The following is a 14573-nucleotide window of genomic DNA, read 5'->3' as shown; positions in this document are numbered from 1 at the left end:
TTCCACGCAATCCCAGAAGTGCCTGCTCTGTGCCTTTCTAGGCACCTGGCCCGGCAACCCGGACAGCAGACGGTGGGGGAAGGTAAGCTCCCCACCCTCGGGGAACAGGGGTCTGCTTGCCTGTAGGAAGGTAAGCAAGGGGAGACGACCTTGCAGAGACATGGAAATAGTATTGCACAGAATGGTGAGGGCACCTCAGTATTTGGAGAATCGTAAAAGGTGAGAGGTATGGAACCAAAGGTTTTTAATCTTATTGGGTTCCTATGCTTTTCTCAGAAAAAATGCACGTAAACACATTTTTTTCCTTATAAGTTCAGGAGGCTTAAAAACGCCCCCTGATGCCTCTGCATGGATACACATGGACCCCAAGTTAAAATGTCCTGATTTATTCTAATGCCTTCATTTTACAAATAGGTAAAATTTTATGTAAAATGAAGGGCTAAGGCCCAGAGTAGTCAAGCCACTTATAAAAACTCACATCGCACTTCATGGCATAATAGAACTGGAACTTGGTCTGCAGACTTCTAGGAGAGAAAGAACCCTTCCCAAGGCCCCAAGCTACGGAGTGTCACACGACAGGCCCTAACTTTGGAGCCTCAAAGCTCACAACAGCAAGGCTGAGACTGCCCGTGACATCCAACCTTGTTCATCAGTCCCACGGCCTTAGAGCCACCCCTGGGTGAAGAATTTGTCTCTGTTAATATGTCATCACCCATCTCCCCACATTCCAGCAATCAGGCTGGCGACAGGCTTTTTTGCCAAGTGCCAAACCCAGATAACAGTTTATTTTAAAAAGTCTGTATTTCACGTGGGGTTCCTCATTGACCAAAATCCCCGGATTCCAGAATGTCCAGGGAATGCCAAGTCCAAGGCTCTGCCCCGGGTGCTTTCCGCTCTGAGCACTGGGCGTATGTGGCCAGGGTGCCGCATGGTGCTGAGGGGCCTTTCTCTGTGGGCACCAGCCAGGCACCCCTGGGTCCTCCTGCATCTTATTCTGCTTTAGGTCTCTGTCTGGGGTTCTGATGTTGAAAATATAAGAAACAGATGTTGTTGGTAATCTCTTTCTTTCTTTTTTTTCCCCCTAAAAATTACAGTAAGTTAGGCAATGCTCACTTACAGGAAGACCTTTGATGGAAGGGCAGATCTCAGCGACAGACCCTTTGTCCTCTAGATGGAGGGTCTAAATCAGCATTTAATGCTTTTAGATATTTAGGTTCAGGAACTTGTCAGTATATTTTCCTCATCAATTAGATGACCCTATAATCCTTAGACGGAGATAAGAAACTACAGCTTGTGCCCCTGTCATGAGAGGGCCCACCACTGTGTCTGGGGTGGAGGCTGATGACTTCCCGATGATTTACATGACAGACACTTCGAAAATCAAGTTACTGGGACCTTTCAGACTGGATCATGGGACCATCATCCTTCAGTCTCTCAAATCCTTTCTCCTAAACGCTTATGTACCGGGAGATAGAGGTATGTAGTTGTCCCAAATTAATCCTATGAAGTCACTAGAACTCCAATCAAAATTCCAACTGGAATTTTAAAAATGGAATTTGACAAAAGGACTCTAAAATTCATCAGGAAGAGGAAATGTATAAGAACAGGTGAGGAATTTTGAAAAACAACATCAGGGAGGAGGGAGCAGGAGAAAACTTTTCTAGTAAACAAGGTGAGAACAGTCTAAACAGGCTGTGGGCATGTGGGGTAAAGAGGGCATTTCAAATTAGTGGTGAAGGAATATACCGGTGGTTCTCAAAGTGTGGCCTGTGGAAACTTAGGGTCCCCAAGATCCTTTCAGGGTATCCTCCAGGTCAAAACTATTTTCCTATCATCGCCAAAACATTATTTCCCAGCTTCACTCTCATCCTACCATGTGGTGGCTTCTTCTGGAGGCTGTGTGATGCAAGATGATGTCCTCATTCACTCTTATGCATTCTTGTGTTTTAAATATTTCTCAGTTTTAATTTTAAACATGGTATATAGAAATAGATATAATCTACATGAACAGAGGCTCTCTGGGGTCCTCAATAATTTTTAAGACTGTAAAAGAGTCCTGAGACCAAAAAGTTTGAGAACTGCTAGAATAGATTAGTAAGTGGTATTGGGACGGACACTTCACTAAACATTCGGGAAAAATGAAGCTAGAACTTTAGCTCACAACCCACACAGAAAATTCTATTACAGATCAATTACTGTGCTAAACTTAAGAAACAACATAGAAAGGTATTAGAAGAAAATAAAGGAAATATTTGCATCATTTTGGGGTGAGGATGTACGGCACAAAACCTAAGAGCCATGTAGGATGAGATTTACAGATTGAATTTGTTAATAAATTATACTTTTTTGTATAAAAAGGTAAAGTTAAAAGGTAAGTGATAGGTTGGGAGAAAAGTATTGGAAAAAGATAGTTTTAAGATTATTATTAAGACTATACAGGGCTTCCCTGGTGGCGCAGTGGTTGAGAATCTGCGTGCTAATGCAGGGGACACAGGTTCGAGCCCTGGTCTGGGAAGATCCCACATGCCGTGGAGCAACTAGGCCCGTGAGCCACAACTACTGAGCCTGCGCATCTGGAGCCTGTGCTCCGCAACAAGAGAGGCCGCGATAGTGAGAGGCCCGCGCACCTCGATGAAGAGTGGCCCCCGCTTGCCACAACTAGAGAAAGCTCTCGCACAGAAACGAAGACCCAACACAGCAAAAATAAATTAATTAATTAACCCCTACCCCCAACATCTTCTTTAAAAAAAAAAAAAGACTATATAAAGAACATGTTAATAGGAAAAGAAGAAACAGCCCAACTGAAAAATGGACAAAGAGTTTGAACTGGCACATTGAGGTGAGAAAAAAAGGCTAACAATCATGAAAATACGTGCAAGCTGAATATTATCCAGAAAATGGAAATTAAAACCGATTTTTTTCTCCCCATCAAATCGGCAAAAATCACAGCACTGACAACTCCAGTGTGGGTGAAGGTGGGGAGAAATGGAGCATGAATTGGTGTAATATGTTTAGGGGACAATTTGGTACATTAATCTATATTTAAACTACACTTAGCTTTTAACTCAATGACTCCACATCTAGTTGTCAATCCTAGAGAAATACTTACACTTGTAAACAAAGAGATACATACAAGAAAGTCCACTACCTCATTTTTTGAGCAGTAATAAAAGAAGTCTAAATATCCATCAATAGAAGAATACACTACGGTTCATCTATTCTCTGGAATTCTATAAAACAGTTGAAAAGAGGATGATGTACATCTTTGTGTTGACATGGAAACGTCTTCAGGAAATATCTAAAAATCAAATTGTAGAACAATCCAAAGAGTATGTATGATCCCTTTAGGTAAAGCAGTCCCCCCAACTGTACATTTGTGTGTGTGTATGAAAGCACACATATATGTATTTAAACTCTGAGAGGATCATCTGTAAAGACCCACAAAACCCGACAAGAACTCCTACAGAATGACGACCAGTCAAGAGCAACGCTTCCTTTTTACCCTGACATTTCTATTTGAAATTTCTTACAGTGAGAATATGTTCTTGTATCACTTGGGTGATTTTAAAAACCAAAAACCTCCTCTCCCACTTTGGGATCTTCTGACATCTAATCTATGCTTATTCTTCACAGAACTCCCGCAATCCACTTGGCCAGGGGCAGCGGGGAAGGCTCTCGATTCCCTGGGTGGAGGGGCTGGGTTCTAGTTCTGGAAACGTCACTGAGTCACTGAGCATGAATCGGGGTCACTTAACCTCTCGGTGAGGTCCTGCTGTGAGACCTCGGGCACTTGTCCTACCTGTTTCCCGGGGGCTCCCTGAGCATCAGCAGACACCAGGACGGACAGGCCCTGAGAGCTGGGCTAGTGAGGGCCCGTCCTGCCTCCATGGATTTTCCATCGGCCCCCAGTGCCCCCTTTCTGACAGCACCCAGGCCGACTCCAAGCCTTCTACCAAATTCCACTAAACCAGAACGATGCCCATTAGGCTGGGGGTGCCTGTCAGACGGTGCCTTGAAATAAGCACAAACTAGGGGCGAAAAAGGCTTTCTGCCCAAAGCCTCCACCACGTAGAACCAGTTACCATCTGATGTACCAATCCTCCTTCTCTGGGAGATCTGAACGATGTCATAATCAGAAATGAGTGTAACCCTTTGAAATGGACGTTAGCGCTGCTCCACTGAAGTGACCGTTAGTGGGCAGGCATCCCCTACCCCTGCTGGCCCTGTTCCTGAGGGGCTTCAGCTCCCTGGACCCCAGAAGTCTGCGAGGCGGGCCCGGCCATGTGGCTTCCCTGACTCTGTGTGACCACTGACATTTCCTAAGAGGCTGGAACATTTCACTTCAGGCTCCCGGTTTTTTCCTGCTTCCATATTTCACGCAATAACCACAGAGGACCCTAAAGACAGTCCAGGCTGATGTGGAGGTTCCGTGTGCGACCTGCTAGATTCTGTTTGTAAATGTAGCTCAGACCAAGCTCATTTCTCCCCAAACCAATGCTAGCTGTCTCCCTTTTCTGCTGTGCCCCTTTCCCCGGGTCACCTAGGGCTCGGAACCCCCTTCCTCCCGCTCTCCTCCAGGTCCTATCTGACTGCAGATCTCCCAGCAGATCTGTCCCCTTGTCACCGTTTTCAATTTCAGGGTCCTTGCTTTGCAAACATCTCCTCGCTACCTCACTCCACTGTGTTCCTTGCTTCAAGAGGAGTACGCTTAAAAACAAAACAAGAACAAAAAGCAGTTTGATTATGTCGTTCGCCTGCCAAAAATCATGGCTGGTTCCCCGGTGTCCAGGGGAGGAAGGCCGCTGGCTCTTTCACTGGTATTCAGTGCTGCTGGGACCTGCTTCCTGGGAGCCATTGGTCGTGACCTCCACCCCCAGTCAGGGCTCAGCCATCACAGCACCCTCCCCCATCCCCACCGTGTGTGTGTATGTGTATGTGTGTGTCTGTAAGAGTATCCGGGTGCTGACACCATTAGGGCTCCCGGCGCCCACCCTGCTAACCTTGCCTGGTGAAAAAGTGCACACAAGCCTGGCTCCAGCCCTCCAGACGGCCTGCTCTCCCCTACACACCCTGCACACCCGCCAGTCCTCTCCCCTCCGTGTCCCTCTTAGAACTCCACCATTCCAGGCCCTATGCAAATGCCACCTGCCGCCTGTGGAAGCCTCCTGACTTCCCTGCAGGAGATGCAGCCTCCTTTTGGACCCTACCCCTACCTCCAGTGCACGCTATGACATTTTTATGTCACTTAAGACTTATTCAGCTTGTAAGGAACCAGAGTCAGAGCTCAGATCTTGGCATCCACAGATGCTCGTTGAGAAGAATGAGTCACCCTGTCTTTCATCGCTCCTCTGGCTGCTGGCTGATGTGCTTTGAAGCTCAAGGCTGACAGATTGTTCTAGACTTTGTAACCCTGGCACATTTTGGGCCCAGGTGGTGGGCATTCAGTATAATGATTTTGAAGGAAGCAGAGGCTGAGTGGACCTCCTTCGTTGGACCTGCCTGGCTGGGTGGACTGAAGACCCAGTGCCATCCTTTTTGGAGAAGATTCTCCTTTTGTCTCTTTCCCCGGGGAAGGCCAGGGGGGCCCTTGAAAGCCCGGGCAGCCACCCCACTTCTCACTGAACCCCAGAAGCCCGCACCCCGCTGCCCGTGCTTCTCTGATGCAGAGATGAAAGGGAAGAAGTGGCCACAGTCACGGTGAGCCAGCACAGGAAGCGGGAGGTGGAGACGGGGCAGGAGGAAGAGGATGGAGGATGGTCCAGGGGCTCCGAGGCTGGACGTGCTCTTGCCAAGGGTGACCCTGGTGGCCGAACGTCCTTCCCCTTCCCCACCACAGCCCGGAAAGGGCCTGCTCAGTGCCCGCAAGTGAGCCAGAGCCAGGCGTCCTACCCACAGCCACTTACGACGTTTCCCGCTGCCCCCGCCCGCTCCTTCTCACCTGTGTCTCCTTCCCACCTCCTCCCAGAAAGTCAGTAGAAGGGAAGACATCATAAAGATCAGAGCAGAAATAAAAGAAAGAGAAACGAAGAGAACAATGGCAAAGATCAATGAAGCTAAAAGCTGGTTCTTTGAGAAGATAAACAAAATTGATAACCCTTTAGCCAGACTCATCAAGGAAAAAAGGGAGAGGACTCAGATCAATAAAATTAGAAATGAAAAAGAAGTTACTACTGACACCGCAGAAATACAAAAGATCATGAGAGACTACTATAAGCAACTCTATGCCAACAAAATGGACAACCTGGAAGAAACGGACAAATTCTTAGAAAGGTACAACCTTCTAAGACTGAACCAGGAAGACACAGAAAATATGAACAGACCAATCACACATAATGAAATTGAAACTGTGATTAAAAATCTTCCAACAAACAGAAGTCCAGGACCAGATGGCTGGTCACAGGCGAATTGTATCAAACATTTAGAGAAGAGCCAACACCCAACCCTCCTCAAACTCTTCCACGCTGGAACTAGACACCATCCCCTGGACACCTGGCTCACTTCCTGAATGAGCTGGTTGGTGCCTTTCTCCTATAAAGTCCTGCTGGTTGCTTGTGGGCCTGATGAAGAGCTTTTAGTTTATCAATGTTCCCATCATTCATGGCAGTATTTCTGATAAGGAGTCCTGGCTAATTAGCCATTTTTGTTTCTAATCTCTCTCATTTCATCAACGACACCATTTTGAGTTGGATATTTTGCAGATTAAATCCACGGTGAGAAACCTTTGCCTGTGCCCCCATTTGTCATCAAAATCTTTTTGTATTATTGTCAGGAGATCAGATTGGAGGCTACTGAAGCATTTTAAATATATTTTCTTGCCCGAGAACACTCTGCAGGGGTCACTTGCAAAGGCTGCCCTGGACTTTCCTGGGCTCGGGCAATTCAGCCAGAAAAACCTCCTCTTGTTTTAAGAACTTGGTACTTTGCAGATTCTTGCACAGGCTGCAGGTCCGGAGCGGACGAGCCGTGGGCAGCGCTGCCATCATCAGAGGACTGCTTCTGTGAATGTGAAACATCACAGATCAGTCTCATCAATCATAAATCGACCACCTCAAAAGAGACTCCCAAACTCTTAGGGCCTCAGCAGCGGAAGGGAGCTTAGAGCTACTGAGTTTAATATTTATCTGATGCTAGAATCTCCTACCACCCTGACCAGCAGGATGCATCCTCTTTTGGAGTGCCACTGTCCCTGTGACCTGGCCTCCCCAGGCCATACCATTCCTGAGCAGCCCCCATGGTTAGCACGCCTTTCTCAGGAGCTAAAAGCTGCCCCTTAGAAGCTTCCACCTGGCGACCTCCATGGCGCCTCCAAAGCCACCCACGTGTCCAGAGGAAAAGCAGGAGCCAGAAATACTGAACAGGCATCCTGATGGGACCCAACCTTACTTATCACACATGTTATCCCTTATAACCAGAACTCACTTTTTCAAAAATACATCACAACCCAGTAGAAACTAAAGCATACTTTTTCTTCTGGAATATGAATTTATGATAAAGCATCAGAACTCAGCACTTCTTAATAGACTCACTCAATAAGAGGGCATCTTCCCCAAAGCATGTATTTAAACAGAAAACACATGGCCAGACAGACTGCCTTGGGTCTTCACACCATTGACTAGGGAGAGGTGTTATAGGCACACGCAAATGTTTCTGTGCTTTGTAATTAAAAACCCAGCACTTTGCTTTCCTACGGGTGTGTCTGGCATTCCTGAAATTCTCCACTACTTCCAAAAAAAATAAAGGAGATCCGGGTTGGGAGCTTCACCCAGACCCTCACGTTGCCTCCCTGCTCCTCCCTCCCTACCGGCAGCTTTTCTTCATGTTCCTCCAGAGCCTTGCTCTTGGTTCTGCTTTTTTCCGAGAGAGAAATGGAGTGGTTTTATCAATGGGTCTCTATGTATGGCTGGGCAGCTCTCTGGGATATTTTGGCTTCAGCTTTAGGTCACCTTTTTCCAGGCAGGAGCCCAGCCTGACAGTGGATCAGGAGGTGCGAAAAAACCAAGTGGGGACCAAGTCAGCAGGAGTAAAGTTAGATAATAACTTCATCTATTAAATTGTGAAGGGTTGGCTAATTCAACAAGGACCTCATGGGGCATTCTGTTAGCATTTTCAACCTGAACTCAGGGCAGGAGATATATATGTATATGTATGTATTCTATATGTGTATGTATACACATATATGTGCATATATGTATGTATATATACACCCATATATGTGCATATATGTATATATACACATACACACATATACATATATATGTGTATGTATATTTATGTGTGTGTGTGTGTGTGTGTGTGTGTGTGTATATATTATATATATATTTTAAAGCCCATCCACTTTTGTCTCCCATCCCCTCTCTCCTAGATTAACAGCAAGGGCAGAAAGGGAAGGGAGGGAATTCACAGTCAACTTAAGATGTGACCTGGTGACTTCTAGTGAGCTTCCTGGATGGGTTAAGAGAGAGATCCTCTCAAACCCACCTGCACTTGAGTGCCTGATTCCTGGGTACATCCTACCTGAAGGCCTGTGGGGTTGACAGGACAATGGCTTCCCCAAAGATGCCCTAATCCCTAGCAGCTGTGAATACATTATCCACATGGCAAAGGGGAGTCTGTAGATTAAAGGTCATTGGTCTTGAGATGGAGAGATTTTCCTGAATGATCTGGATGCGGCCACTCTTTTTTTTTTTTTTTTTTTTTGTGGTTCGCGGGCCTCTCACTGTTGTGGCCTCTCCCCTTGCGGAGCACAGGCTCCGGACGCACAGGCTCAGCGGCCATGGCTCACGGGCCTAGCCGCTCCGCGGCATGTGGGATCTTCCTGAACCAGGGCACGAACCCATGTCCCCTGCATCGGCAGGCGGACTCTCAACCACTGCGCCACCAGGGAAGCCCTGGATGCGGCCACTCTTTAAAAGGGGAGAGCCTTTCGGGCTGAGGTCAGAGAGATGAGCGTTAGAGGCAGGAGAGACTCAGAGTGTGAGAGGGATTTGATCGCCTGTTGCTGGCCTTGAAGAGGAAGGGAGGAGTCAGGGAATGGAGCAAGGAAAGGGGGCCTCAGTCCTACACCCCATGAGTTTAGTCAACTACATGAATGAGCCGGAAGAGGATTCTCCCCTGAGACTTCAGATAAGAATCCAGGCTGGCAACACCTTGGTTTCAGCCTGGGACCCAGAAAAGAAATCAGCCGAGCCTACTGGACTTCTGACCTACAGAACCAGGTGATAATAAATTTATGTTGCTTTAAGCCTCTTTTTTTTTGGCTATTTGTTACAACAGCAACAGGGAGCTAATACAGCCGGCACATGCCAGAGCAGTGCTGGGGAAGGCCCTGGCCCGGATGTGCCAGGGTGCCCTGCAGCTGTGTCTGGAGGCTGTAAGGGGCCTGACATGCGCTCAGAGCAGGTTGTGTTGCCACAGCTGCAGCTGCCAAGCTTCTGAATGTGGAGGACATGCCCGGATAACACCTGTAAAAGGGAAAAATACCCGGCTGTTGGTTGAGAGGCTCAGCCCTGGACACGGCAGCACTGTTTGGAAAGGCAGTGGCCGAGATTCTTAGGAGCTTTCAAGAACCGCGCCATAGGAGAAACTCCTTACCTCTACCTGAGAATGATATTTCAAGGGAAGGTAAGTTAAAATTTGCTCTGAACCTAATAAGAGCATTTCTCTCCTTCGTCCGCTTTCCACACCAACAGCACAGTTTGCACACCACTGAAACACACTGTCACTCCTTCTCTTAGCGACGCCTGTCTATTCCCCTTACTGGGGAGTGCAATGCTCTTGATTACACAGACGATGAGCGCAGCCAAACCAGGAGCGCGAGCAGACGCGTGCTCTAGAAGGACATCCCAGCAGAGCTGCCCGTTGCGTACATGGCCACGCGTTGTCCAGCACGGGCCCATGGCCTCAGGAAAGGCACAGGTGCCCAGGACCAGGGAGGGGAGGTGGCTAAGCCTGCCACACTCTTGAGGCTTCAGAAAGCATTCCAGCTGGCAGCCCAGACCTCAATGCCGGTTCTGAGCTGCATTAATAAAACTTAACAAGACCAGCATGTTTTCATGACGGAACTGATTTCCTGAAAGACTTAGACGAGCCTCTTCTTCAGGGAAGAAAAGACAAGGCTTGGCTGTAAGATATGCCAAAGCAACATGCCTTGAAAACCGAAGGACACACAAGTGATGATGGCGGAGGATGGTTACCCCTGGCAGGGTTGGGGAGGGAAACCAAGGATGGCAGTTCCCATGGGACCTGCTTTTAGCAGCCACCGATGCTGAGAATTTCATTCCCGGCACAACCTTTCCTTCTGGCCAACTTCTAGCTTCTCAGATCATTAACAGAAGACAGGACATACCTGTGAAACGTACCCTCCAAGAGCCTTCACACATCTTCATCTGTCCCTGTCCCCTTTTTAAGAGGTTAGCAGCTGACTACAGAATCTGTAGTAGCCGCCAAAATTCTGTGCTGCCCACGAACACAGAGGCACCAAAAAGTAGACATTTAATACGTGTGTGTGGGTGTGTATACATATATGGGACCACATGTGCTCATCACACACACACCAGCTTCCAGGGACACGGGCTGGTTTACTTTAACAGCTAAATGATGGACATGATATGTATATCTTAGCAGAGTTCTCCATTCTTTAAGAATTCTCTACCACAAGATGAGGATTTCTCCTGGGAGTAACAAGGAGTTCAAGTCCAGTCTAACTGGTTATGTGAAGAAAGAGAGGTGGGTCCAGCTGGCCGACTCTACACTCATTAGTGTCAAACCTAGGGGGGCAGGAGAGGGAGTGGGAGCCCATTCAAGCACTTAACGGGTGAAATTTTTCTTTCAAGAACTTCAAAGTACCATGTGACACGCCCATATATACGTTTGGGAGGATGGGATGAATCCGAATGACTTGAGCCTGACCATCTTTAATCCATTCAGGGCTATGCAGGGCTATGCCAAGGTGTTCTGTTCCTACACATAAATACGGGGTTAACCATACTGCCCAGGGGAACGCCGAACTGTGCCCCCAGAGAGGACCCACACAGAGGGTCTGAGGATCCCCATGTGGTGACTGCACCAAGATGGGACCCACCCAAGGGCATCTGTAAATATTCTGTAGGGACCACATGCTGATCAAAATGAAGTCAGTTGGAACTCAGCCTGACTTCTCCCCAGACCAACCTGATGTAACGCAAATCAGTGTGGGTTTCTGGGGGTGGGCAAGAATTCACACTTAGTTTTCTAGTGAAAGAGCACTTCAATTTAAACAAGGCTAAATGAGTCACTTCGAGGTTCAAGCATTCAGAGGCTGTTACTCACACAAGTGAGTCTGAGGGAGTTCTTTGGATACTTTACAGAAGGAAAGGGAACACAATTTATGAGAAGGAAAGCCAAGGCACAAGATGAACAGGTTATGGAGTAGATGGCCAGTCCAATACTTAACACGTTAGCATTGTAAAAAAACAACAGCCAGAAAGGATATCTTGCAGGACTGTCCTTAAGAGCATTTAGGAATCCTGCTTGCTGTGAACCTGTGGGAATGAAAGCAGAATTTAGTATTCAAACATCACCTCCAGAAAACAGCCTTCAGGCTGAAAGCTCTCTCATCTACATAAAAATAATAGGTGTCTAAAGAGCCATTAAATAATTACATTTTGTCGTTCTGTAGAACCCAGTGCACTGATCAGAGATTGAGATTCCACTGAAGTTATTCAACAAGAAAGTGGCAGATTCATAAGCAGACCCAACATCTGCAGGATATTTTTTCAATAAAAGCAGATGGATGTCTGCATACTTTCCCATAAATTATAGTTCTGATTACTCCTTTGTTTTCCTCATTTTAATGGGAAAACAGAATACTGTATGCTATTTTTTTTCTCTTCTTTTATGAAAGACTGTTTTCTCAAAGTTTGTTAACTTTTGACCCTGGGCATCTTGTAAACTAGGCTACACATAAAAGATGTCTTTCTCTGCATCCCAGAGTAAACAAACTCACAAAGCTGAAGTTTATTACTGATTCCTTCTGGGTTTGAGACATATTAATATGAACTGTCTGCACAAGAAAACATGTCTTCAGGGGCCTGAGTAAAGATGCATCTGACAAGAAGCGATTTTTATTTTACGTATTGGCGTTAAATGCTTTTTAAAAAGAAAAGCCCCCATGGTGGGGGCTTGGTGGTCCCACCTTGGGGTGGCGAGGCTGGGTCCATGTGTTTTGGGGACATAATCTGGCCCTGGGGCGGCTGTGAGATAAGTGGGGAGGCCGGATGCCATGGGACCGGTTCTAGAGCATTCCATGGCCTTGTCTGCTGGCGAGGCTGCAATGTGGGAGAGAGAGGCAGGGCCCCAGACTCCTCTGTGTAACTGGAAGCCAGGCTGGCTACTGGGAGGCCAAGGTTGGGACGGCTCCAGTTCTTCCTCGAGCTCCTACCCCCTCTGTGTCCACTGGCCACTGTGGGAGCACGAGGATGTGCCATTTGCTAGGACGCCAACCGGTGGGAGAGCTAACGAGGAAGAGTGTTCTCTTCCATCCCTGCTAAGCCAGGAGGGTGAAGCCAGCACGTGGACAGATCTCAGAGCAAACACAATCTTGAGGCAAAAGGAGGGACGAAAAGAAATGATTTCTCTTTCCCTACTGAACCCAGATTGCATCACTTTCCCAGACTCGGCTTCCAGATGTCACCTTCCCAGCAATCTCTGTGACCGCGGGCTTCCTCCCCGGCCACCCCTCGCTGTCCTGTGTCCCCTCTCAGAGCCCACTTCCTGGCAGGGAGGACTCAGGGGACAGTCCCCCAGCTACTCTCAAACAGCTCTCTGCCTTTGCCAAGGCTTCCAGAATCTTAGGGGGATCACGGAGCCTCGTAAAACCTCTTGCCCTTCCCGAGAGCGAATGAGGGATCAGGCGGGCTTGTTCGGTGGGGGCTGTAGTGAGGATGCAGAAGCAGCGGGGAGGAAAACCTTTATCTGCTTCTGCCCAAAACAGTCGGGTAACTTGCAGGCAGATAAGCTCAGAATGCTTTTTTTTGTGGAAGACTGGATTACCAGTACATTAGCATAAACTACAGCAAGCTCCATTTTGCCGAAACCAGGGTGAGTAAAACTCAAGAGGAGATGAAAAATGCCACTGTGGTGGCAGGCATCGCTGTGTGTGCCTCTGTGTGTGCGTGTGCGCGTGCGCGTGTTTGTGTTCCCAGTGTTCATGTGCGAGGCTGAGCAAGTGAAAACTGCTTGATATCCAGAATGTAGGGGCAAGGCCAAAAATGAATGTGACTACAGATAGGTAGACAGATAGGCATTGTGAAGTTGCTAAAGATGATATCAGATGTAATGTTAAATATACATATATATTTAAGATATAAGATGTTAAAGACTATTTTTCAGTGTCATAAATATGCTGGAATATCAGGACTTCTGTCTTCTCTAGTTGTGTAAGCAATTGCTTCTACTGTCTGTTAACACATACATAGGACCCTAGTTACACTTCTGCCATTTTGAGACTCTGAAAACAGAACAGGTGCCTCGGCAGAGCGCTGCGGCATCCTTCCCAGGTGGTGTGAAGGGGTCTCTAATCAACGTTAAGCCTCTGCTTCCCATCCCACCCAGTTATGGTTCTCAATCATGTATTACAAATTTGTGTCACGTTCAGATAAAAGGATTTCAGGCAGAAAGAATGGGAACTAGGATTTAAAATGCCTAAGAAAGTTTGGGATAGGCCATTCATGTCCAAAATTGACCAATATTTAAAAAGAACTATGTTAAACTTTCCATACCACCCGCTTCCCCCAGCCCCCGTACAAACCCCACCAAGAGAGCAGCGGGGAGAATGTGCGTGTCTAAGTTCAGCCTTAGCACACTGTGGTTTCAGCACTGCTGCAGGGAAGCAAGTGAGGTGTGTGTCCAGATACTTCCGGAAACATTCCAGAGAGAGGCTCTGTACTTGCTAATGGGTGGGTGTACTTCAGGAATGTGGGCAGAGGCCATGCTGGTCTTTAATGTTGCTAATGGAACTGTAATGGAAGTTTAAGGCTCACATTTATAGGTCAAAGTCAAGTGGCTTCCTTCTCATCACTCCCTATTACAGGGAAGTGAGGGGCCAGGAAATGGAAGAAATTCAAAATTATGACCTTAGGAAGGGTAATGAAAAATGCCATTTGCTTAGGCAAATATATATTAAAGTCATTTATATCCACACTTCATTTTTAATAAAGTTGCTTCCTTCATATGCCAGGGGAAGCTTGCCAATGTTCTGGCAGGTAATTAAACATCTTATCAAATATATATCTTTAACATTTATAGATATGTGTGTAAGAAAGCTCAGTCTTTATCCCCATTTTTTTTTTTTTTTTTTTTTAGGGAGGGTGACTATTCCTGCTTAAGTAGATATCACATTAAAAAAAAAAAAAGCTCTGTTGTTCAATGGGTATCATTACAGCACATTATCCTTTGTGAAAACGTGGGAGTAATTTTTCCCGGGGATCCATTAGCAGAAGAGAAAGTGAAGTCACGAGGGTGGAATAGGAACCATGTATCAAGGAGGTCTTGTAAGTGAAAGAGTCTGATCCAGGGGTGCCCCCTGGCAGCTGCTG

General features: G+C 46.9%; 1 protein-coding gene across 2 annotated transcripts in view; it reads right to left on the bottom strand.

The window, feature by feature from the left end:
- ZDHHC14 (zDHHC palmitoyltransferase 14) overlaps positions 1-14573 on the bottom strand; it is a 278874-nt gene that overhangs the window by 25457 nt on the left and 238844 nt on the right. For both annotated transcript variants that reach the window (XM_081250720.1, XM_081250721.1), the window contains exon 5: positions 11471-11519. In XM_081250720.1, coding sequence (XP_081106846.1) covers positions 11471-11519 — 49 coding nt within the window. The remainder of the gene's footprint in view (positions 1-11470; positions 11520-14573) is intronic.

Source organism: Mesoplodon bidens (assembly GCF_964165515.1).
Source record: "Mesoplodon bidens genome assembly, chromosome: 12".
Taxonomy (NCBI): Eukaryota; Metazoa; Chordata; class Mammalia; order Artiodactyla; family Ziphiidae; genus Mesoplodon; species Mesoplodon bidens.
The sequence above is the reverse complement of the archived record's forward strand: the minus strand, read 5'-3'. Positions and strand labels throughout refer to the sequence as shown.